At 37.7% G+C, this 26,992-nt stretch overlaps 1 protein-coding gene and 1 long non-coding RNA gene across 2 annotated transcripts; one reads left to right on the top strand and one right to left on the bottom strand.

The window, feature by feature from the left end:
- The first annotated feature begins 751 nt into the window (after window positions 1-751).
- On the top strand, window positions 752-9,777 carry LOC149079899 (uncharacterized). The gene is made up of 4 exons (XM_089240399.1): window positions 752-1,009; window positions 4,730-4,855; window positions 7,218-7,486; window positions 7,580-9,777. Exons 1-4 carry the CDS (start codon window positions 931-933, stop codon window positions 9,551-9,553), a joined length of 2,448 nt encoding a protein of 815 aa, XP_089096525.1. The 5' UTR covers window positions 752-930; the 3' UTR covers window positions 9,554-9,777.
- An 8,067-nt stretch (window positions 9,778-17,844) lies between these two features.
- LOC149079898 (uncharacterized) lies at window positions 17,845-26,665 on the bottom strand. The gene is made up of 3 exons (XR_016193653.1): window positions 26,394-26,665; window positions 24,832-25,104; window positions 17,845-18,095 (listed from the first exon to the last, which is right to left on the bottom strand). It is a non-coding gene; the product is annotated as an uncharacterized LOC149079898 (long non-coding RNA).
- Window positions 26,666-26,992: the final 327 nt, after the last annotated feature.

Genomic DNA, 26,992 nt, shown 5'->3' with positions numbered 1-26,992 from the left:
CATACTATGCGGTGAACGACCTGATGCTTCACCATCATCCCATTTATTTTGCCATTCAAGCAAAAGGTTTTTCCAGATGACTGACTGCCTTAGCCGATGATTGCGGTAGGAGTATTGTTTCTTTTGATTCCAGTTTCAATTGCTTGTTTGGCCATCCTGCCTGCTTGCTCATTGCCCCACAGGCCAGCGTGTGCTCTAACCCAAGATAGCTGTGTTGGCGGATTACTGTGGAGCAATTTTCTTGTCTATCTAGCCATGTTCACTCCTGGTGGTTGAAATCGAGCTATTTTTGTACTTCACAGATCTCTATTCCATGTTTTAATTAAGATATCCTAAAAACTTGGCTGTATTCAGATTTTTTGAGGAAAAACTACTCAGAGTACGGAAGTTTTAATAATAATCACCCTATATACTGTATTTCCAAACGAGAGCAATTCCCACATTCTAACAAATATTCTCCGAGATACAGATATGGATCTAATTAATCACCTTAATTTTTTTTAATGTCATTATCTCATCGATAATATCGATTATTATTATTGACAAAATGCATTATCACTACGCAGAAAGCGACAGTGGAAAAGAATTCCACTGCTGATGATGCAGAGATAAGGAGAGGGTTTCTGTGTGTGGTGTCGGATGTGTGTTCACAGATCACCGCCAACTTTGTTAGCTTTTTTTTTCCTGTGAATCACCAAAAATATAATAAAATGTAATGACTGATTGGCTGGAGACACTTGCAACATCCTGTAATGACAATTCATTGTGCAACGAAAGCGGTACTTGCATCAGTCGCACTTCGATCGCCTGTCCGTAGTAAGAGAATGGTGCTCGCGTTGATGGAACTTTTCAGTGAAACTACTGAAAACTATAATACGTAGTTGAAACTTTTTTGTGTGTTTGTATGGTTTTCCAAATAACATTATCATCATGAATTACATTATAATTATTTTGTTCGTTATCTTTGATGTCGGACATCGAGCTACGACATTTGTTCTCAGAAACGCAGGTACGTACACCGTTTGATATTTAAATGTGTATGCGAATTCAAATAGGTATTTTGATGCGATATTATGTTTGTTTAATCCGTGTGTGGTTTCATATCGGGGTACATCCATCTACCATCTAAGACCAGCTGTTTTCGACCCCTGGTACGCGTACCCCACCGCTAAGCGATGGTGTAGGCATCATCATGGAAGGTTAGAGCCATACTGACGGCATCGTGGTGGTTGGTTTTCTGTGGTTTTCCAACCTCGAGGTGCGATGTGAGAGAGAGAGAGCCTATCTCCCATTTAAGTCTGTCTACAGAGAGCAGACCCCTACAGCATCATAAAAATAATCACGCGTGACACAAGCAGAAAACAACCAATCCGTTCGTCTATGTTCGAGTGGCGTGGTGGATAAGATGTTCGTCTATCACCGCGAATGTTTCTGTCAGGGTCCTGGGTTCAAACCCGAGGGAGGACGTAGACAAGATGTTTTCCATAACGAGCTTGAGGCGACCACCGATAGACACGCCTTCATTTCCAACCCATCTCATTGCTTAGAAGTAAATTGTGATATGACAGGAGTTGTGTTTGGTGAAGTAGTCTTATTTGTCTGCTTTTGAATTCAGATGGTGGCACTTGACAAACAACGCATACCAAGCATTCCTAAGAAACAAGTTCCACGTTAGGTTCACGATGTATACACGCACCTTCCCACATATAATTCGCTAGAGGTCCCGTAGGAAGAAGTATGGACGAGGTACATGTGTAGTTGTGGTGGTACGTGTATCCCCTTGAGTAAGTGTCGTTTCATTCACGGGTACATGGGAAAATAATCAGCGATTGCAGGCAATTAAGTAATACAAAACTGCTAAACATTAACTGTGTAGGCAAACAAAAGAATAGGCAAAGCTTTTGCTGCTCATTTCTAGGAATGTACACCTCGTCGCATTTCTAGAGTAAACGTCTCCTACGTTTTTCTCCTACTCATTTCTAGAGTATAAGAACGTCTCCCATGCTTATTTTGTGGTGCGCTGCCCCCCCCCCCTGGTGTGCATTTCAAAGATTTCCTCATTCCCTACGCATTTCTAGGAGTACACTCGAATTTTGAGAGGTTCATATGCCTTCCACGAGTATTTCTTGAGGTATTCACGCTTTCTACGCGTTTCCGGGTGTGGCCACGCTTCTTGTGATTTACTAGGAATATGCACGCTTCTTGTGCTTTACTAGGAATATGCACGCTTCTCACGCATTCCAAGAGGTTCATGTCTTCTACGCAAAGGTTAGCGGGGGCTGCACAGGACAAAATCTCCCACAGAAGTCTTGAATTATTTTAGCTTTCGAAAAACTTTTAACATTGACAGAAATTCAGATATTACATATAGTCTCCTTTTTTTAAATATTAAATATTCAATTTTTTTCACAAAGACATTTACATTTTTGTCTCTGGGGGTGAGGCGTCAGTCAAAGCCTCCTAGATAGGGACTAGTATCAGTCTCGTAATTACACTCATTTTTCACTCATAATTGGAAAAGATTGATGGATGGCAACACTACTCATAGCAAGTATTGCACGGAAACAAACTACGTTAGGTTCACAATACGTGACATTCCGGCATGTACCAGTTAGTTAGAAATTCCGTAGAGGAATGTGTACGAGGTGCATGTACAGTTAAGTAGTAGTATAAGGCTTTGGCCCAGTTTACTGAGGGGGGGGGGAGAAGGTCCCTTTAGTAATTTGGAATCCAAAACATTCCTCCACGTCATGGAGATTATTGAGCTTCCATATTCAAGAAAATATGTGGTATCACAGTTTAATGTCATCCGCCTAATGAATCAACTCGGATTGTATCAAAATGGCAAAATAACCATTGGAAAAAAAAATACAAGGTTAAATGTACCATTAAATTATTATTAAGGAAGGCAGGATGTCGTGCCTTCAGTGATGTCTGCAGTATCGTACTTGCCCGGTTTGCAAGAGGACCTAGGTTCGGTTCTAGGCGGATACGAGATGGCTTTTCTTGCCGAGTTCACCTCGGCATAAGATCCAAAAAAAAAAAAGTCTTATTTCCTTATATTAAAGCATTACGAAGACTATTTTTCACAGCCACGATCTATTGACGTTAAGGCAATTATCGAATGGCAGATTTTTGAGGGGAAACAAAAAATAATGTTATGAAATCGACGGGGGAGGGGGACATCCTAGTTACGTCCTTGAGCTAACCGCTTGCTCTACGGGGCTTCCATGAATTCTAATCAACTAATCAATCTCATAAATATATTTCAATGGTGTTCTGAAACTCTCGGGAATTCCTTTGTAAGTCTTATACACTTGACGAGATAAAAATTTGACAGTTCTTCGAATCTTCCAGAAGCGATGACCTCAATGCAGTCAAAAAAAAAGAAGAAGAAAAGGAATAATAGCACCCACGCAATTATGTAAAGAGAAAAAAAGTTATTGTTTTGTTGAACTTTTTGTATCGATAACCGATAACGATCATAGAACCGATAAAAAACCATCAAACGTCGTTTATCGGGAGCTCTGTTTTTGTTTATTGCTGTGACGATTTCGAAACTTATTCTTGTCACGTCATAAATTGTGTAAAACCTCTTTTGCGGACACCGGCGGGACAAAAAGGAAAAAAAAAATGGTCCGTAAAATAGAGGTGACCGTTAATCGAGGGTTTGAAATGCGTACTTTTACTGTACAAGAGAAATTGAATCGTCAGATTTAAGAAAGGAATGAAGACAAAACTGACAAAAATTACTTTTTGTACTCTACATCAGTGGTGCTCAACCTGGGGTCATATGATATAGACTCCTTGTGTGGTCCTGGGATATCTTAAGGAGGACACGAGTAAAAATCAAGTGGGCCGGGAGCCATGGAAGGCGTTTAAGAGGGCCACAGAGAAAAAATAAAGATTTTAAGTAAAATATCGGGTGTGGGGGGGGGGCAGGAAATGTGACCACTCTTAAAAAAATCCAGTAGAGTTACTCACATAGAACTTGGATGATCTTAACGCATGTGCCCTTTTGGGCATTACTCGGTGAGTCATGCCCATGAGGCCTACGTGATGAGTGAGAAATATTACTACGATTTTCGCGGTGAGGGAAAATATGTGAGCTCTTAACTCCAACTGAAAATACATTTTCGGAAAGGTTCTCGCCCGGGACTCATGATGTTGAGACGGACTTGCATAGGATCCTCACAGAAAGCAACTAAAACTGAACACCAGCCCAGGGTAAATGCGGATACAGAGTGATACGTCGAGAGGGTTGTTTGATTGTTGTAGGTTCATTGGGATCGTCCGGTAAACTGTAGTTCGGACGCCGCCATCCTACTCGGTGCAGATCTGACTGGGCCACACGAAAATAATTTCCGAATCAAGCGTCAGCGGAGCCAAATTCGGGAGGGGGGATGCCTCCCCTCTTTATGTCGATCGTGTGGTTTTTAGCTATAGCTACAGAGCTAAAGCCATTGATCCCCGGCTTAGGACAACGTGCACCAATGATAAGAAAAAAGCAAAAGTTTCTGGCAGACGTAAGACCTTCAAATTGGTGGCTATTGATTAAAAACACTTCAACTTCTTCGTTTTCTTCGATTTCGCAAAACTTGATATTTTCGGACTTATTCCCTTCTTAAACCAGACGATTCAATTATTATTATCAGGCCGTAAAAGAGATTTTTACCGTGTGTCAAGTTTCATAATTTTGTTAACTATTATTATTTTTTCCATTTTTCAGCTCTACCATCCATCGAACAAATTTCTTGTTCATTCGAGAACACGACATGCTCGTGGTACTCCGAGGGAGGAAACGCACTGTGGGAGTTGTCAAATTCCTTCAAAGATCCAGATATTCCAGATGGAGGTACGAAAGCTGAGTACACACATTACCAAATTTAATTATTGGACGCAGTGAAAAGTTTCTTGGCTCTAGCTTTTCTCTTTAGTTTAGCGTTTCTCAACCTTTTCTCGGTCTTGCCAGACTCCTGAAGTTATTTCAATGTTCCAGCGAACGTTCGACGCAATATGCATGTTCTGATGAGCCCTTGAAATGGCATCCATGTTCCAAAAAACAATTGAAGTCACATACATGGTTTAAAAACCACCAAGAGATTATCCATGTTCTAGGTATCATCTGCAATATATGAATGATCTAGGGCAGGGTTTCCAAAGTCACGGAACCTTTTTTTGTTATAAGGCTGTGCAGCGAGCCCTTGATGAGGGCTTTGCCCCCCCCCCCCCATCTGCCGGATGCGTATTTATCGTTTTGTGGCCTGTGTACAATACATATTATTTTTCCGCCATTCATTTATTCATTTTGGTCTAGTTTTCTTGACTATTCATTCCTCCAAATTAGCTGCCCTGGACTTTGGTAGCCAGAGACGTCCCGGTTTTTCAACATCTTTCGTCCTGTTCCCAAAAATGTTTTTGGGATGCCTGGTTGTCCCGGTTTTTGCACACACGCATATTTTAACTTAAAAATGTGGCGCATTAAATTTGCATCGGTATGCGGCATGAAAATAAATAATATATGGTATTATGTGTACAATGTTCAATGTCTGTAAATTATTATTCATATTTTTCTGTTTCCACCGGCCCGCAGATGTGGAAAGGGTGAAGATCACTGCTCTGGAGCACCCTCGAAATAATATCCATATTGTAGGGAACCCTCGAATGAATTCGTATTCTAGGGAACACTTAAATGGACCCATATTCTAGGGAACACTTAAATGGACCCATATTCTAGGGAACACTTAAATGGACCCATATTCTAGGGAACACTTAAATGGACCCATATTCTAGAAAACCCTTGAATGAATCCGTATATTCTGGGGAACCCTTGAATGAACCTATATTCTGGGGAACCCTTGAATGAACCTATATTCTGGGGAACCCTTGAATGAACCTATATTCTAAGGAGCCTCATTGAAATAATATCTACAGGGTGATTCAAAAAAGATGAGAAAAACTTCAAGAGATGATAGTACACACCAATACAAACAATTGTCATCAAAGAATGCATGGTCTAACATGAAACGCAAACCCGCTAGCTCGCGCGTTTCGAAACGGCCGCTCCGCAAATGTTAAAACGGCATTCGTGTCGAAATTTATCGGGAGAAAAAGAACATCATGCATGCAAATGTATTCTGGGGAAGAAGAAGAAGAAACCGTATATGCAAATCTGCGTCGCAGTGCATCAGACCGGGAAGCAAGAAAGGTGTCTGTTTCGCACAGCTGCTGATGCAAGCGCGCGAATGTTTTCGAATTGGGAAACCACCTGTGGACGGAAAACGCTCACCGTACATTCGTGTTGCCTCTTTGTTACTTCCGTTTGCAGCTCCGTAAATAAAATGCATATCTGATTTTTTCAGTATTACTAAAGTGCGCCATTATCCCGTACATTACAACTATTAGAACGGTTGCACGCTTGAATAATTGAATAGGACTGGCGTTCGCGCCTTTTATTCACTGTGACGCAGATTTGCATATGGTTCTTTCTTCTTCCCCGGGTTACATTTGCATGCATGGTGTTCTTTTTCTCCCGATAAATTTCAACAGGAATGCCGTTTTAACGTTTGCGGAGCAGTCGTTTCTAAATGCGCTAGCAAGCGGGTTTCCTTTTCATGTTAGACCATGCATTATTTGATGACAATTGTTTGTATTGGTGTGTGTACTATCACCTCTTTAAGTTTTTCTTTCTTTTCGGAATCACCCTGTATATTCTAGGGAACCTCATTGAAATGTTATGCATGTTCTAGCAAACAATTGAAAAATTAAACAAGTTTTAGAGAGCCCTTAAATTGTTCAAGAAGTCATCATGGTCACACATGCACATTATATTCCCGTTTCAGGGTATCCATAAAACCACTACCACTCCTCCACCACCCCACCTGGAATAATATTTTCGTTCCAGGAAACCCCTTGAAATAATAGCCATGTTCCCCACTACCTATCGAGGAGCCCTTGGCAATATCTCTGGGAACCCCGAGGTTCAGAAATGCTGCATTTATCGTTATTCTGTAAGAAGAAAAAACTTAATTTATTTTTTAAATTATATAATACTAAATTTTTTAATACTAATACACAAATTGAACAATTTATTTGTTTTTTATAATGCTTTGAACTTTCGAAACTTTTATGAAATTAAAAATCGTTTTCAAAAAGCAAGTATAGAAATCGCTTTCTTTTGTTATACAACGTTGATGGAGTTTCTTTCTATTTAAAAGACAGTGGTTTCCTCGTCCTGAGGAACAGGAATGACACCAAGAAGATCCTGGACATCTTCTGGAGCGGTGCATTCACCTGGTCATCCCCAAACATGACATTGTCTTTGATGATGTATTGTGGCGTCAGTACGGAATTGGAATTGCATTTGATGAGCGAGCTTGTACATGCGCATCATGGAATCCTAGATTGTCTCAATAAGGGCAAATGGAACTTGATTAGAATTTCGCTGTACAAATATCTCAACCACAACTACACTCCTGAAATGAAGGTACGTTTCTTTAGTCGATATTTTTTTCAAATGACTGTGATTTTCAATTTTTCGTTGGAAATAATCTGTGCCAAAATTTTGTTTTCTCACTAGATGTCACTGAATGGAATGGCTACAGAATATCCATTGGCACTCAAACACTTGAGGTTCATTGACGACGATGATGTCTCAGATAGAACATCGGTGAGTCCAGAAACAACCGTTAACACGAAAGATAGTACATCGAACTCCATAAACACTCCAACGATAATAACCGCATCAAACACTGGTAAATCGTTAACGTTTCCTATCATCAATATAACTGTGTCGGACAATGAAGACTCGACGTCTTCCAGGTACATCACTGCGTCGGACAGCACAGAATCCAGTTCGCTTGGATATAGCACAGCGTCGGACTACACAAAATTCAGTTCTAGTTCTCCCGGATACACTACTATGCCAGATAGCACAGAATCAAGTTCTCCCGGATACACTACTATGCCAGATAGCACAGAATCAAGTTCTCCCGGATACACTACTATGCCAGATAGCACAGAATCAAGTTCTCCCGGATACACTACTATGCCAGATAGCACAGAATCAAGTTCTCCCGGATATACCAATACGCCGGCCATCACACAATCCAGCTCTTCTGGACACAACAATGCGTCGAACAGCACAGAATTCAGTACCCTCGGATACACCACTATGTCGGGCAGCACAGAATTCAGTTCTCCTGGATACACCTCTGCGTCAGACAGTACAGAATTCAGTTCTCCCAGATACATCACTACGCCAAACAGCACAGAATCCAGTTCTTCCGGATACAGAACTACGTTGGACAGCACAGAATTCAGTTCGCCTGGATACAGCACAGCGTCGGACTACACAAAATTCAGTTCTAGTTCTCCCGGATACACTATTACGCAAGATAGCACAGAATCAAGTTCTCCCGGATACACTACTACGCCAGATAGCACAGAATCAAATTCTCCCGGATATACCAAGACACCGGCCATCACACAATCCAGCTCTTCTGGACACAGCACTGCGTCGATCAGCACAGAATTCAGTACCCTTGGATACACCACTATGTCGGGCAGCACAGAATTCAGTTCTCCTGGATACACCTCTGCGTCAGACAGCACCGAATTCAGTTCTCCCAGATACATCACTACGCCAAACAGCACAGAATCCAGTTCTTCCGGATACAGAACTACGTTGGACAGCACAGAATTCAGTTCTCCCGGATATACCACTACACCGGATGGCACAGAATCCAGTTCTTCCGGATACAGAACTGCTTCGCATAGCTCAAAATCGTCCCCGCAATACACTAATTCATCAGGCAGCACGGAAACTATGTCTTCGAGACGCACAACTGTTCCAAGCAGCACTGGATCGGTGTCTCCAAAATACACCACTGCTTCAGACAGCACAAACTCGAGGTTCACAAATGGATCAAGCATCACAAAATTTACGTCTCTTAGTTACACCACTGCACCAAGGAGCACAGAATCCACGTCTTATGGTCACACTACTTCTGACAAAGTTAAATTGACGTCGTCCTACATATCTACTGCAACACATCCAAGAAAATTCACGACTTCCCCGAAGAAATCATCCACAGTGAATGTCACTGACCATTCCACCTTCTATCCAACGACAGCGTCAACGACAACAAAAAATATCAGATCTTCGACAACGCTTGAAGCTACCACGAGAATTCCGACGACGGAAGAAACTATCCCATCGACAGAACAAACATCAACAGAAGATCAATATTCATCCACCGGGGACGATGGTACTTCTACAGCTTACATGACAACGGTCTGGGATACCACGTCGACAACAACTGGACATACAGTACCGAAACCCGGTGAATTGGTCAACCACCAAGAAAAGGACAGCTGGAAGTCCAAAGTGATAATCGCCGCTTGTTCGTTAGTGATTGGTGGTTGCGTCATCTATTGGCTGATCAAGAGGTTTCTCAGGAAAGGCAATTACGCCATTAACTCTAGATTTTTGACCGATTTGTCTCTTACTAAAAATAATAAATATGAACACTTAGAGATGAAGCAAATGTGATGCAAATGTGAAAAAGTGTGAGAGGAAAAGTTTTTTATGCAGTCAAATCATGTTCTCTCATCATCATTGTCATCACCACCATGTCCTTATACATATGGATTTTCTTTGCGGTCCTATGCCGAGGTGGAATCGACATGAGGAAAAACCGGTACTTCATTAACATTCATGAACTAGCTTCTGGTTAAAATATTCGAATTCTAAAAAATAAAAGAAATTTGTGTTTCTCTTTTTGCTTCTTAATTGGACATTTCCGCTTTTGAGAAAATAACGGTTTTGATGGTGTTGTGCTATCTGTAGGAATTCAAATCGAAGATGTTTTTTCCCCTTACCTTTGAAAATATGGGGATTTTCCACATTCTGTAGAATGATAAGCGAGGACTCTCGGTGCTTTTTTTTAACGTATGAGCCTCACCCGGGGACCTCGGATTCATTGGAGGGTCTTATGATAATTTGAGATCTTGCAGTACGATTTTCGAGAGAGAAAGTATGTAAACTGGTAGGCTGTGAATTTTTTAACCAGATGGGGGCACCAGAACATCACTTGCCAGAGACGCTCATGAGATGGCGATGTCGATCAAAGGAAATCTAAAATCTATGCGTAGTCAAGAGGTTGGAGCCCTGTCAGCATATTGGGAAGCATATTCATGGATCATGACCTTTAATTATAACCATCACCAGAAGAAAAGCATCCGTACAAGCACTCTGACTGAAGCGGAAATAACCATGGTGCTAATTATAGGGTGTTCATCTTAGTTGTCTATGAATATCTCCTGAGTACGAATCAAGCATCCACCTTCAATGGTTTAAGTGAGCACCATGACCCCCTACGAGGGTAGGCCTGGCAGGGCTCCTGCAGGGGGTAGGACCCTGGGACAAATCGTATTAATACTATTTTTAACTATAAATTCAATATGGAGGAGGCCCTCCAAAGATCTCAGTATAGGGAGCCTGACTCCAGGTTGTGAGCACCGAGATACTCGCGGGAAAAGAAAAAATATATGGAAATTCTTATATTAAATGTGCCCTCTAACTTTTTTCACAGATATTGGGCACATTCTCTTTTATTTTACTGCACTGCCCTGTTGCTTCTCTGCGCACAGAATTTCGATGCCTATGTGAAATGACAAAATAGAATGCTAAATTATATAATGTGAGTTTTCTCTGCTCAGCAAAAAACCCTGTATACAGGTAAGCATTCTCAGGCTCTAAACATCCGTACTTTGCAAACTCATTCACCCCTAAAAAATGACGCTTCCTCAGTTACTTTTGTTCATAACCAATAAACGGGTATAAATAAAATTTTATCAGTAAAAATCTGCCTTGATAAAATATTGAGAATGAGTATAGAGTACAGCATTATATTACATGTGGAGAAGCATCACAATGAACTGGAACCCCTTCTGCCACCTAAAATAAAACTGTTATAATTCTTCGATTGAAATTGCTGACTGGTTTCTGAATGGTGTGAGTACCGCAAAGAAAAATCAATATAGGATGATATTAATAAGTATTTTACGAGTAATAATGTTACGTGAATTGTCACGTTTGCTTCAAAATTTTAACGTTTGACGTTTGTGCCCGGTATGTTATGTTAGTATGTGTATATTAGTAAAATGCGAAGTTTTAAATTATTCATATTGAGGAAAATCTTGTCAATTCTGCGGAGATGATTGCTGCAGTCGGCTGTTTTGAGTGTGAAGTTATGGAGGGGAATCAAATTATTGCTTTCATTATTGCTCTATTTACAAATAGAGAAATCTATTACCTCTAATAGTATAAGACATTTTAACATGTAAAAAAAGGTTTAATTTCATTAATAAAAAGTAGGGTTTGAAACTTCTGTATATTTCTGTGGTAAACAAATATTTTAACAACTTAATAAAAAACTATATTATTTTCATAATTATTACTTTCTTCTTTATTAGAATTGTAACGTATTGTGTTTTTTTCTTCTAAATTTTCTAATCTAGAAATCTTACCTTTAATAGTTATAAAATGTTAATGGAAAAAATATGTTTAATTTCATTATAAAAAGTAGAGTTTGTAATTTTTATATATTTTGGCGGTAAACAATGTTTTTTCCTCTCATTGGCTTGTTTTTCAAAGTTTAATTTATATTGTTTTTGTTTGTAGCATTACATGAATAAATTTTTTTGCACTAAATGCATTTTTCACTTTATCTCCCACTTCCTCAGATTCAGTGTTAAGTTAATTGCAAACTTCATTCCATGCGTTTCTCGTCATGTTTTTGTCCATGTAATTATCCAGTCTTATCCTAATGTACAGATCTAGCTTCGGCCAAGAACTTCACTATCAATAGCCATTCTTGCTAATTTTAAAAGTAAAATCTAGAGAGAAAATAAACTGAACCAAGAACTCTCAATTTAATGAAATAAAATGTAGGAAAAATTTATAACCAAACCACTCAGAGAAACTCCGTACGGCTGAATATCCGTAGTGTGTGAAGGCATGCATTTAGTCACGTAGGCCACTGCGTTCTTGGAAACGGCACGGCAGCCGTGTGTTGTAGTGGCAGCGGACGGCGACTTGTCAGCATTATGTGAAAGGTACCACCCAATTGTTCACGCCACTAGTGGAATGTCCCCGCACGAGTAGTCCGTAGCTTATGAAAGAAGCCCTAAGTTTATTTTTTATAATCGGAAAGGATATAGACTTAGATCTAATTGAGCCACAAGAGAATTGTATTTATTTGTTCTCCTCATTTTTTACACTGATGTTAATTACCGCACATAAACATGAACTGTCAAAATTTTGAACCAAACGTGACAATTTAACTAATATTATTACTCATAGAATATTTATTTTATTAACATATTTCATTGATTTTTTCTATAATTTTTTTTCTATGCGGTACATTATCAGAAACCCAATAGGAGAATTATAACAAATGTGTTTCTTTATTTGATAGGTGACAGCAGGGATTCCAGCTCAATGAGGGTTTCTGACACATGAAATATAATACAGTATTCTCTGTATACTTATTTTTAATATTTTCTAAAAGTCACATTTGTACTGGTAAAATTTTATTTTTACTCGTTTATTGGGTATGGATCAAAGTAACTAAGAAAGGCATAATTTTTTCGTGATGAAAAAGTTTGTAAAGTATGGGCGATTAGAGTCTGAGAATGATTACCTAAGTACATACACAGAGTTTTTGAGCAGAGAAAAAATTCCCTATATTGTATAAGGTAGCTTTTTATTTTGTCATTTCACATAGCTATCAAAATTCTGTGCACAGAGAAACAACAGGTCCGTGCAGGTAAAATAAAAGAGAATGTCCCTCCCCGTCTGGAAAAAAAACGGATCCCTTAGTTATACCAGCGCAAATTTTTTGTTTGCTGCAAACCAAGTTTTACAGAATAAGGACATGATTTTTGTGGGTCATTAGTGGATCATAGAAGTAAAAGAAATGTTACCAGGTGTAAATTACAAACTTGAGAATGTGTCTAAAAGAAAAAATACCTAATTATAACCAATATAACGGTGATTTTCATCAGAAATAAAATACCGCATCTGGATACTTGATTAACCGGGCAATCACTCATTTAGGTATCTCCCCCCCCCCCCATAGTAATGCTGAAGGATAGGTCAAATGGTTAAATTTACGCCCCCTTTCGTGATGCGCCCGGGGCACCAGACCCACCTGCTCCCCCCCCCCCTATACTTGCGGCCCTGCCTATTGGTAATACTATGGCCATTTTAAGATTCAATGGTTTCTCCTTGAAGTTTTGCTACAGCCTTTACCTCATCAACCGTTCGTCGTAGTGGGTACGGTTCTAATTTTAAATATTCTCAAAATGTGACCAGAAATCACCCTGTACGAGTTTTGAGGATGAAAATGCAGCGTACACAAAATAAAAAAAAATGTAAATTTTTATATGCCCCCCCCTCCTCTAACTTCCAATTTGACAGTTGTCGCTCTTTCTCTTCTGAGCCCAACAAAAAAATTAGGGGCCGTTCAAGTATGACGTAAGCAAATTTTTAGACATTTGCCACCTTGCAGCAAAAGTCAGCAAAATTCTGACCCAATCCCTCCCCCCCCCCCTCAGCAAAATTCCGTCATCAGCTCTGCCCCTCTGAACCCTAACGCATATTGGTGGGATCGAAGTGTATACTGGGGAGGAGGGGGGCAAAGGGGTTCGTGCCCACCTCCCACGATCAAAACTTTATTTTTTTAAAGCAAAAAAATATTTTTTTTGATTTAAATTTCGGAAGAAAATACCTTTATATGTTATTATAATCAATTTCTCTGTTCATTTCAATATTATTTGAAGGCCATGAGAACTCAAAATTTATAAGTCTTTAATAAATTCATTGCGACCCCTACCCTCTAAGCCATATAATGATAAATCGCATAAAGGCCCTTGTCCCGCGGACTAAATATGACTCCGGGGGTTATCTGATGCGGCCTGCCCACTTCAAACCTAATTTTATGAAAATGAACTAAGCGCCACATTTACAGATCGCTTAAGTGTACATGGTACAATTCCAGAACATTTAAGCGGCCCGTGGCATATTTTCAGAACACTTAAATGACCCGGGACACAGTTCCAGAACACTTTAGCGATCCGGGATACATTTAGAGATTACTAAAGTGGCTCTGTAGGGCACTTATCAATAGGGTGGAATGTTACTTCAAGTGTCCATAAACTATCGAAGGTTTTCTCGTATTTGGCGCACCGAGTAAGATGCCATTAAGAATATTTCATATTTCCATAAAGGGTGGTTGATGACGTAAGCATAATGCAAACCCCCCTCCCCCTTGTCATCAAAAGTCAGCAAATCGGAAATCCACTGCGCCCCCCCCGATCGATGATGACGTAATACTTGAACGGCCCCTTACATGTTTTTAACTGCATTATTCCCTGAGATAATTAAATTCAAAAATTGGAGACAGGTCCGGACTTCGAATTTCGCGGCCCAATGCAAAAAAAAAAAATTTGCGGTCCCTCTAAAAAATTTTTATGTAGTTGCTCCTCGACTTACAAACTTTTCGAGTTACGAACTCGGGGTTACTTGAAGGGGAAAGTTTTTTTTCAGAAAGATTTTATTACACTAATTTTTTTCATTGTTTCAGCAACGCGTTAATAGTCTGGATTGTAATCAAACACGATCACGATCCATTGAGAGGGAATGACATTTAAATTAATTTTAAAAAATTCATAAATTATTAATAATAATTAATGTGGGCCACCTGCGGACACTTCATCGTGGCCCGAAAAAATTTTGTCATGCTTTTAATGCGCTTCATCATCTCCATCAGATATATAAATATACGTTGAAAACTAATTTTTCGAATTTTTTATTGCCGTTTTTGTTTAATTAATGTAAATTAATAGAAGTAAAGGAATCAAGTACTGGAATTCTGTGACCCCCCACAAGCGTGGGGGCTGACAGGCAGGATCGTCTTAAGAGCATCATGAGCCCCCCGAGCCAAGGAATTTTTTTGGAGACCCTACCTGAAAAATTCAAAACTTCTCGTTTTTCTGAGGCACCTCTTCTTTTGAGGGCCATTGAGAACGGCCCAGGGGGAGGCATGCGTTAAGACGGCACCGTCTACGGTTCACACCAGGCGTCCTCCTTTTTTCAGTTTTGAATCTGGTAACCCTATGTGAATACCACATAATCCGGATTTTCACTAATTTGTTCGATCATCCATATTGTCCCATTTTTTTTTTTTTGAGGAAAGAAATAATTTTTTTTTTTACATAAAAAAATCGATTATTGCAAATTTACGAATTTTATTACCGAAATTTCCGTCTCATAAAAAAATTTTATGCTAAAAAATAACAAAAACTCTCTCTCTCTCTATTTTTTCATCATCGCATGAGTTGCCTGAAATTTCGAGATTAGATGGCAGCACCAACAGTTTATAAATCAAGCCTCAGAATCTCCAGAATTAATGAAGGAAAATTTCAGAATTAATGAAGAAAAATTTCAGAATTAATGAAGAAAAATCTAGAACTGATGAATGACAATTCAAGGATTGATGAAAGAATGAGTTCTCTGTCCTTTTTTTAATCTTTAAACCCAATATTAAGAGACCGAACTGTACATTTCAATGGGTAAATTGTTAGGTGGGAACTTTGTTTTCACGGGGCCACGCGATTTCCTTGCATTTCATGGCGCTGCCGTCGCGCCGGCTGGATGCTTTCTCACGAGCCGTTAAAACCCAAAACGGCTCAGTGATTGGCTGATGAGAGAGTGACGTCAGTATAAACATACTAACGTAGTTCCATCAGTTTATCATATTTGGCAAGAAATTATACTTTTCTATCTCAGAAATAAGTTGCCAAGATGACCTTATGTTGCTATCTTTCAAAACAGAACTCTATCGGGAAACCTTATGACCATGTAATCTGTATTTTACGGGACAAAATTAGATAGAACTCGGAGAAAATTTCAAAATTTTCCCCGTTATCACGTCATTTCTTGTAAAAATACGCATTTTGTGGATTTTCGTCTTCGAGAGAAAAAAGTTTTTTCAAATCGGGAATTTTTAATTCTAATGAAAATTTCCCATCCATGAAATGTCCCGTTTTGAGATAATTGTTGCATTCAATACCACTGTGCTGTTGTTGCGTACATGCTCAAACCATGCCCAATTGTGGTCCTCGGACTTATCTGATGTGGCCTGCGACCTCAACCGCCGCACAGTTAACCAGAGCACACTTAAACGGTCCGTGGCACATTTACAGAGAACTTGAATGGCTCTTGGCACAGTTTAACATCACTCAAGTGACCCGCGACGTATACACAGATAACTTTTAGTGACCTCCGGCATGGTTCTACAACACTTGAACGGACCTGACACATGTCCAGATCATTTAAGTGATCCGCGGCACATTTTAGATCACTTACGTGTCCTTTGGAACAGTTCACATCGCTCAAGTGGCCCGCGACACATTTACAAATCAGTCAAGTGACCCACGACGTATTTACAGATCACTTAAGTGACGTGCAGCACAGTTCCAGAGTAATTAAGTGATGTGCGGCACAGTTCTAGAGCATGTAAGCGGCCTCCGGTGCAGGTCCACTTCACTCAAGTTACCCGTGGCGCAGCTCTAGATCACTCAAGTGGCCCACGGTACATCTCCACATGAACTAAGTGGCCCGTGACACATTTTCAAATCAACGAGGAAGTGGCCCGCGCTGTCCTAAAGATTGAGTATCCTTGCATTAAAGTAATGTTGAAGCGAAGGGTCGATGGAAAGATTCCAGTTGTGTAATTACACGGACTAAACTTTTTTCACTTCCAAGCTTGGAAGTAAAAAAAGTTTCGTCATGATTTTTATCAGTAGTGTTTTAACAATAAGAGAGCCACTAAATCAAATGGACCCCAGGACCAGGGCAGCAGGCAGATCTGGTGCCCCGGACCAGAGGGGGCGCAAATATAATCTATTAACCCCACCTTCAACATTAGAAGAACGAGGCACCAAAATGCGTGCTTGCACCGGCTAACTAAGCATCTAGTTGCGGCCCTGTCCAAAAATTTATTTTTCAGGGGAGGGGGACACAGTAATAGAGAGCAAACGAATATACCATGTTATAACATATATCTCTGCCATTTCCTTAGGTTTTGAGAGGATGGACCCCCCCCCCCCCCACTACTGATGGACAATTGAAGCAGCACCTTGAAGGCTTTTATTGATTCTCAACATTTTTTCGAAAAATTGAAATTTTCATAACTACAATTTTATAATTACTTATAAGTTTTCAATTGCGTATTTCTTTCATTCATTCTAAATTTTCATTAGACTTTAATCATGTCTCTCTTAAAATTCTAAATTTTTGTAATTTTTTTATTATATGTTCATATTTTTAATTAGAAGTTTTTTTTTAATCATTACCGTGTATCCCAAGATGATGTCCAACCCAGAAAGCACAAACGTGGTAAACTTTTTCTCGCTGTAGATATATTTTTTTTTAACCTAGTGAGTTCAGCCCTGACTTCAAGGATTGTAGGTGCGTTATCGTTGAATTCAAGGTCTGAAAGGGTAATAACATTTCTTTTGTATAGGCTACCATTTCTGTCAAAAAAGCGATACCCAAATACCTTTATATATTTAAAATTCAATGTTATTCAAAATATCTTTCCACTTCTTGAATATCAAAATTCATGAGCCAAGATCTAGTGAATATAAATAAATTAATACAGTAACTGAGGATAGGAATCAGACTTGTTTAGAAAAAGTTCGAAAGCACCTCCACTCCAAATCCTAGCAAGTCAATAAAAGTTTCACATTTTTGTAAATAAATCACAAAATAAATTGAAACTGGAGTATTTATTGATGAAAAAATATCAACTAATGTTCATTTACAATATGTATGATTGCAGCCACTATACACATGCAAAGGACTTCAAACTTTCGATCATTTCTACTTTCTTAGCATAAAAGTGTCAAACTCCTGTTGGATGTTCTTTTTTTGGTGATTAAATGTTTCCTTTCCAGAACTGAAACTAATGAATCTTTGATATCATGTAGTGTTTTGTGGAGAAAGACCCCAGCTTTCATTTTATCTGGAAAGAGAATGAAAACAATTGTAAAATACTAGACAAGCAAATTATGATGAAAAAACATTCATTAACAATTAATAATACAAATACGAACTCAAATGCCACAACAGGAAAATTGCCCAAATTGCCCAAGTGAGGACTGATGCTGGGAATAGGTTTTTAACTCAAGCAAGGACGGTGTTTCAAAAGAGATGGGATGGTTTTAAAAAGATGGCAGAACAGGTGAAACAATCTCATTTTCACCTTAGCAATACATAGAACAAAAAATGTGCTACAATACACTTGAGAGCAGAAGAATTGACTTCTGGGGGGGGGGGGGGAGGGGAAAACAAGGAATTTCCTACAGAAAAACGAGTTACCAACCCTTAAAAAAATGATTTAAATTAATTGCAATTGATTACAATAGCATGTAAAAGGTGTTTTTTCTTTTGTAATATTTATTTTTCTGAAAATATTTGAAATCATTATTATATATTTGAAATTTTGCTGACAAGGGAGGTGGAGGGTATCGGAAAAGGCTAAAATTCTTCTTACACAATACAGTAGATGCGGTTTATTGAAATCATGCATAATGCTATCATTTGGATATTGCTATCAATCACTAATGCAAAATATAGAATGGACCAATACTGTAACATGAGAAAAGTTCATTGATTGTTATCAGGACTTATGGCTTTCTTTATTTTTATTTTTATTTTTTTTGCACTTAGAAGCCGAGGTTTAACCATACTTTTGTAGGAGATTAAAAAATGTAACACCACCCCCATTGACAAACATTTCTGTATTCTGGATGATGAATTTTGCTTGCACATGACATTGATAGGCTATCTGAATATTATTAGCTGCTATAATCCATGTACATGTGAAGCTGCTTTTGCAAAATGAACTTCAAGCAATGCAGGCACACAAAAGGTAAGATCAAAAAAAGAAACTTCAGTTCTCAGTCAATTAACCAAATTCAGTTTTTGCTTGAAAGACTGCCTCGAGGGATCTATGAAAAAAAAAAAAAACACACACACACACACACACACACACACAGTATTACATGAATTAAACACGAATGAATTAAAAAAAAAAATATTTTAGCTTCAAGGGAAAAAACCCAGCATGATTTTTCCTCAAAACAGTCCTAAATAATGTTTTTCGACTTTTCAGAGACACACTGCAATAAAATCAAATTTTGCGCCACACTTAGACTCCATTTTAACAATCACATGAATTTCTGGCGACCATTTATCTATTTTATAATCACCACGTCAACTGATATTTGTCAAGCCCTGAGCTTTGTGGAAAACTAAAATGAAGTTGCCCTGTTTTCATGTATCCTGTTTAACCAAGCAGGACTCAAGATCATCATATTGGCTTCTGGGTTTCTTTCGGCTATAGTTATCAATTGGTTATTGTTATCAGAAACTAAGACTCTCATTTCTTTTTCTATCCTGTGTATATAATATGACAAGTGTAAGATAACAGATGCAGATGAGATGGTATGGGGCTCCTCTCCAATTGCTTTTAAAATATACTTCTATCCTTATATGTATACATTCATCCGTCTTAACTAAACCCAGAAACTTTTCTCCAACTCCCAATCCCATCTCGTCTGTAATCACCACAAAATTTATTAATCACGACAGTTCCCAATTGTCCAGGGTAAATATGTTGTAAAAATTTTGTGTGTGTGTGTGTGTTTTTTTTTGGACACAAAATAAAATGTTCCAGACTCTGCCACGAAGCTGGGCTGGAAGAGATCTCGGCAACGGGATAAGTCCAGTGGCAAAGTTCTGGCGTTCATTCATTCATTGTTATAAGAAACTATGAGTCCTCATTTTGGAAGAAAATATTGGTTTGTCTTTTTCTTCATTTTTTATGAAAGCCCCATTTTTTTTTGTGATTTCAAACCAGGCCTTCGATGCTTAGAACTGAAGTTACGTCCACTTTAGAGTTGCATTTTTACCAGGATTGGCAAGTTTTTGATGGTTTAAACTTTCACATCAAAAACCTCAAATATTGCTTTTCAATATAAAAATTCCCATTGGAAATGCACATGTTAATTGCATGTAATATTTAATGGTGTTATACAAAAAATAAATACTTAATATGATTGTAAAATAATTTTCTACTCTATACAGAATTATTTTGGACAATATATGTTTTCTTTCTTACAAAATATACACTTTGAATAAAGCATAGCATAAATGCTGAACGAAAAACTATGGAAGGATTTAATATTCTTCAATCCTCCATTTCTTTAACTGCTTATATATGTGTATTGATTTATATAAACCATCTGCTGTACTTTTTTCATAAAAGATAGGTATTTAAAAAGTTATTTTACGTCATATATGTAATGTTGATTTTTGTTATTATTAAATTATCTAAATAATCACTGATACTCAAAGCAATACCCTTATTGTGCATAACATTAGAATATATCTAGCAATCAATAACAAATTGTAGGACTAAAATTTTCTTTAATTTGGCATTGCTGGCTTGTATATGATGCTTAAGAAACTCCTGTAACTTATTCTTAGTGCATAAGTAAGAATAAGTTTTTGAATATGACATGATATATATTTACAATGCATTGGTTTTTTGACTGAAGCTGTATCTAAATATGCAATAAGTATCATGTCCCGCCAGCTCTTCTTTGATTAAAAATACTTGTTAAAACTCTGGATTTATATGACCTAAGCTACAAAATGTTTATACAATACAATACAATACAAATACAACGCCACAACAGGCAAATTGCCCAACGAGGTGGCTGACTTAAGAACATGGATCCCCGAGCCATTCTTTAGAGGCCCTACCTACTACTGCTACACCACACATGCACCCCCCCCCCCCCGCGGAACCCCCCAACGAACCGGTACATGCGGGAATGTGCGTGTACGTGTAGTGCAACCTGACGTAAAGTTTGTTTCTGTGTAATGCTTGTTATGTGTAGTGCTGTCATCTGCCCCCAGTTTTTCTAACTATGAGTGAAGTGTTATGGTTGAATGATTTACCGTTGTAGGACTGTTGCTCTCTGTGGCGAGACTTTTTAACGGGGAGATCGGCTCGCATTTGCGCCTTGAAGTTGGGAACCACAGAAAACCAACTTCAGCCGACCACCACTGTGGGGTTCGAACCCGGATCCTCGCATCACGAGTCCGGCACTATAACCACTCGACCACCACAGCGTTTAGGTGAGAATAAATGAGCATAATTAGTGTATTAACAGATGCTACATGAGAATTTTTACATGGAATAAAATTTTGTGGGTAGATCAGAAAATTTAAAATATCAAAATAGATATTTTGTGCTCAGTAATTCAAAATATAAAAACATGTTAATCTACATAAAAGTAAGTGTTTTATTCAACATATCTATCAGGTTAACAAAAACTATTTGACATCAGTAAGTTTTTGACTGTTTTAATACTGAGCTAATTTCTGAGATCACAAACCTATCTCTGATCTCCTATCACACATATATTGAATAAACAGCTTCACTTTGCTAAGTAAATTGAACACAGGAAATCGGTATTGTACATAAAATGAAACATATGAAAGTGTTTTTCACCATGTTATATACTTATTGTGTTCAAAACATTATCCAAAAGCATTCATTTAAGATTTTGACGGTTTTAAATCAGTTTGTGACACTTATCATGTCAAAAACATAACCCCAGTTTTTACATAAAGTAATCTGTGAATGAAAATTTTAATGGTGTTTTATCAAGAATGTTATTTCTGACATTTTACTTGGGTTCGAAACACAATTTCTAAAAATTAATTGACTATCATTGTAAAATTGTATTTATTATATTTAGCCATTTGTTGTTAAATGTCATAGACCAAAATCTAAGGTCTATAAAAATCTAAGTGTTTGTCTAATTGCAGTGTTTTACATACACGATATGTTAAGTGAGATTTCAAAAATTCCCATGTACATCAGGCAGGGTTGTTTGGTTTAAACCACGTTGGTTTAAACCTTGGTTTTAACCAACTGGTTTTTTTAAAAAAACCACTTTGGTTTTTTTCAAAAAATCAGATAAAAGTGGCCTAAATATTATTTTTTTCCCTGAAAAATATCATATTTGTTCATTATTAGTCAAAATGTTTCATATTTACCTCATTTTATATCCTTGGGGTACATTCTGACGGTATATCTTTAAATGACATAAGATTTTATAAGTGGTTTTTTTCAAAAAGTCTCATAAAAGTGGCCAGAATATATATATATTTTTCATATGAAGTATCTTAGTCATTTAAAGTTATATATAAAAGCCAAAAATTCTCATTCTTACAACATTTTCTAACCTTTGGCTACATTCTAATGCTCTATCTTTAACAAATTCATGAATAAGGATTGCATCACACATCTAAATGTAGTGGCATATTACATATCTCACAGGGTTTCTTTTTCCCTTCACAAAGAAGCAGCTACAGTAGTGACACCATCATGCTAGGGGCAGGTGGTCCTATAATCCAATAAAGACACCAGCTGTCCTTAAAGGACAAAGACTAGTGTACTAGTTGTTACATTACCTCACATACATTTTCATTCCCATAAGAAGTAGCACATCTCCTACTGTATATCTCCCAGTCTTAATATTCAATAGTTGTTTTTTTATACTTTCACACACACTGTTAAGCCCAGTTAATCAAGGTTCTACTGTATAGTAGTAACAAATTTATAAAAAATAATCAGCTATATACAGGGTGATTATAATTTAAGTTTTGATTCCAAAACTATACAATAAGTACTGATCGGAATGACCTGAATTTGTACGGATACTCCTGAAGCAATGGACGTTTCTTTCGCAAAAGAAAAAAGTGCAAATTGTGCAAGTAGATGATGCTGTACTTGGCCAGCAGTATAATCTATTTAGTGCAACTACATCATTTCGGCACTTCCACAGCATCAGTGTGTGGATAGAACTTCTATCAAGATGCACATTGCAATACCAGCAAAGCAGCTGCTGAAGACCCATTTTGACAGGATGCACCTTAACCCTTGTAACTACTGGCTGTGGGGGTACCTCAAAATGTTATAAACAGTGGTCAGATTGCAAACTTTGATGAATTGTAATCTCCAGCATATTCCCTATATGTTAGAAGTTCCTCATTCCTCAGGAATATGAACGGGGGAAAGGGGGCGCGTTTGGTTTAATAAAGCTGAATTGCAAGCACATCCACATTATGACCATGGCATATTCCGATTCTGCTGTTGAACAAGAATTTTTGTGCTTTGAACCTCATAGCCAGAACACGCGGTGGACAACATATTTAACATTTTTTGAGTAAGTTGTAGTTATTTGTTCAATTACTTCATTTTTTTTTTTGTGATGTTTCCGTGAATTATGGACTCGTGCAATGCTATAATTAAGTTATAATTTTGCCTTGACTGGCTATCGTTTCCATTCTGCGAGCAAATTTCCCACATGTTGGATGATGTCATTAATTTTACATTTTTAAGTATTTTTTCCCCTTTATCAAATAAAATTGAATTTTTTCAGGAATATTCATGTCAATTTTCAAGTCATTTTGACAATCACTCTTTTTTTAGTGTTTTGAAATCAGAACCTTAGTTATAATCACCCTGTATATCGTAAATCATCGTTAATTAATCTGCATTATTTATGCATCATTAAATGCATTATATTCACCTAATTTTTATTACTTTTTGCAAAATAGCTTCGTAATTAAGTATACTGAAAGTAACTGGAGAAAAACCTTTATATATTATATGATTAATAATAACATTAAAAGAATTTTCAAACACACAGTAATCCATTGAGTTAAGCAAAAAATAATTAAATGGCAAAAGTTGGTTTTTGTTCAAATGTAATAAATATTTATTGATTAATTAGCATGGGAATAGTGTTAATTACATTAATAAACATTTTATTTTTGTTAATTATTGGAAGTTTGAATGATTTTTCAGAAATTTCATTGTTTTTAATGTTAATACTATTTAAAACAAAAAAACCGGTTTAAACCAAAAAAACCTGGTTTAAACCAAAAAAACCGGTTTTTTTACCAACCCTGACATCAGGTGAGTGAAATGATACTTTTGCCAAAATTTGGGATTTGAATCGGAGTGAAAACTTAGTGTGGTTAAAGTTATATAGAAATGTCCTCTCCACTTGTCAATACAAGATTCATCGAAAGACTGGTTATTTGTGGAGATGAAGATGAGAACCAGTCTTTCGATGAATCTTGTTGAAGTTATGCGATGCATAAATGAAATATAACATTTTTATAAAAAAAAGTATAGAGAATAATTGAGGCTAAATCTAAACATAATATAAATGAGAAAGTATTATAAATTAGTTATATAAACAGGGTTCCACTGTAAATAATTGTGATTTCCCCAATTCTTTGGAAATACAATTTCCTGTTCCTGGAGGCTCAAAAATGTCAGGAATTTAGAAACCTACTATCAGCCTCTCGCGAAAGAGTTTCCTTTAGGGGCAGCCCATGAGGCTTTGCAACCAGGCTGCAGTTAAGCTCGAGCTGCCCCTCGTGGAGGGGGCCCATGGTACTATCTCTAATATAACATTGATTTTTCGATTGTTTCTGCAGTTTTCATGGCTATAACATTTTTGAAAAAAAAAGAAGGCACAATTGAATATAAAACTTAGGTTAGCATGTTAATGGCTTCATTGCTACCAATATGTCATTAAATAGAGGTATAAGCTCAATAACTAGAAAAGATGCATTAAGATGGGGAATCACTCACAATTTCTTACCTCTCTGCTTTAGTAAGAGCCAAGGGTTTGCCTAAAGTGACTATGCCAGTGCTGTACTTTGATTCCTGAACTTTCAAATAATATGTTATTTCAGCAGGACACTAGACATTCATCTTTCCGCTACCGTGACTTTTGCAACCTCCATGGCCAGTGCATCTGCTGGTGAAATTTCCTGACCTATGACAGACAAAGGTCTTCCACATTCATTCTTTTGTATCCTTCTGATTCTGCTTTTAATAGAAATATTTCGACTGCCTTTCCAAAGATCAAAATCTACAAAAAAAAGAAGAAAATCATGTATTTCAAAAACACAACTCAGGGCCAGAACTGAAGGAGGGGAGGCAACAAAATTCAGAAGGGCTGCTAATTTTACGTGGGAAAAAAAAACAGTTGTAAAATCATTAATCAAATTCTAGTGGTGGGAGCAGTAAAATCACACTTGGCCCCACAAAAATCGCAGTAAACCCTTAAAGCGGCAATCCTGAGATATCTTGTTAAACTTGATCTACTTATTTTGGTCATCCTGAAATATCTCGGGTTCTTTTAGCACGCTTTTATAAACATAAGTGGCAATTACGATGCACATCAAGAAAATTTTAAAAACTGCTTAAAGGGTTCAGGTTCTGGCATAATTTCCCTTTTCAGTTGTTGTTAATTTTAAAGTTGTTGCCACCGGCGATTTCATGGTGGGGTGAACAAAAAAAAAAATGTTTTAGCTTTGTGTTTGCTTTCCACGCAACAAACGTATATTTAAGAAATATGTCAGATACTAAAGATATTCGTTTACGTAGATTAAATGAATTAATGGAAATACAGTCAAAAAATGTTATAACAACCACGTTATTATCACTATCCAATTCTTCAACGTTTCCTATAGTGGAAAAACCATTTCTTTATTCTGATTAGCTTATTTATTTGTTCAATATAAATTGAAATAAATCTTTTAAATGTGTCATGGTATCTTCATTGAACCTTGTTTTTCCTGCATGCTGGAAAGGACCAGACTACAAATTTCAATAAGCTGGAGTCTCTCCCAATTTTTATGGCATACCAGCTAAGCTAATACAGGAAATAGGCTACTGTAATTTTGATGCCAGTAAGTGTCATCTTAATGCATGGGATCACCCCAGCATGTGGGGTCGTCCCCCACAGTCCGAGGGCTTCGAGAGCAGCATGACAGAGATCCAGTTTAAATTAGACTAAGTATGGCAATTGGTGGGCAACAATTTCTGTCCAGGAGGGGGGTCCCCATTAGGGACGTTTGATACATTAATTTTTGGTCTGCTTGGGAAGGAACCCCAGCACTGTGTACGCCTCTGGGGCCCGTTATGCTCTTAGAACGCCCCTGCCCAGCAATTTTAATGATGGTCGTATAACGATTTCTTTGATTTAAGGAATTTTAGGAAGTTTCTGGCATATATCTGATTTAATGTTACCCCCCCCCCCCCCCCGATAAAACAATTTTCTCGACTTAAAGAATGGAAATGCCGGTTTTACACAATTCGTTAAATCGAGGTTCGACACTTTATTACTAATTAATTTTAACAAACGAATCAACTCACCCAAGATCGATGAACATACGTGCTCCTCGCTTTCAATTTCATGTCAATAGCTTTCGATCAGATGATTGCGAAGAATATTGAAGCTGAGTGCTTTCACATTCTGAACGTATTAACAGTAGTCGAAGCGGAATGTATTGTTTGTTGGCCGTTTATTTTCGTCATGCAATGACATAATTACAAAATAAAAACCCGAGAAAAAACAAGCGCAAAACGTGAGGGAAAAATGGCGGTAAGATCAGGGAAGAAGGAAAGCATAAACAAAATAAAATTTTAACGCCAACTATGTACTGCCACTTTCTTCACCAAATCCCCAGCAGCCGGTAACCCATTCATTTTTTTTTACATCATCGGCAGCCAATCATATCACGGAGCCGTTTAGGGTTTTAACGGCTCATTGCTTACTCCAGTAATATAAGCTCGATGAATCTCTGTCGTCTGCTTCTCTCCAGGTTACTTGTTTTGGACTTCTCCTTATGCTCTTAAAAAATAACCGAACTGGCAGTTCAAACTTCCAGTTCTGTTTGTGAGCTTTGCGTGTAGGGAACCGAACAAACCGTCCGTCGTCTGCTCATTAAGAAGCCCTTCGTTTTGTACGTCTC

Source organism: Pholcus phalangioides, unplaced genomic scaffold (genome assembly GCF_987345545.1).
Source record: "Pholcus phalangioides strain wild (caught in Gottingen) unplaced genomic scaffold, Ppha-v1.0 ptg000012l_1, whole genome shotgun sequence".
Taxonomy (NCBI): Eukaryota; Metazoa; Arthropoda; class Arachnida; order Araneae; family Pholcidae; genus Pholcus; species Pholcus phalangioides.
The sequence above is the reverse complement of the archived record's forward strand: the minus strand, read 5'-3'. Positions and strand labels throughout refer to the sequence as shown.

Bases quoted from the DNA above. Each gene is read 5' to 3' on its own strand.
- LOC149079899 (XM_089240399.1), top strand. From the start codon at position 931: ATGAATTACATTATAATTATTTTGTTCGTTATCTTTGATGTCGGACAT. The intron at 1,010-4,729 runs GTACGTACACCG...TCCATTTTTCAG, and splicing joins ATTTGTTCTCAGAAACGCAG to CTCTACCATCCATCGAACAA. The intron at 4,856-7,217 runs GTACGAAAGCTG...TCTATTTAAAAG, and splicing joins TCCAGATATTCCAGATGGAG to ACAGTGGTTTCCTCGTCCTG.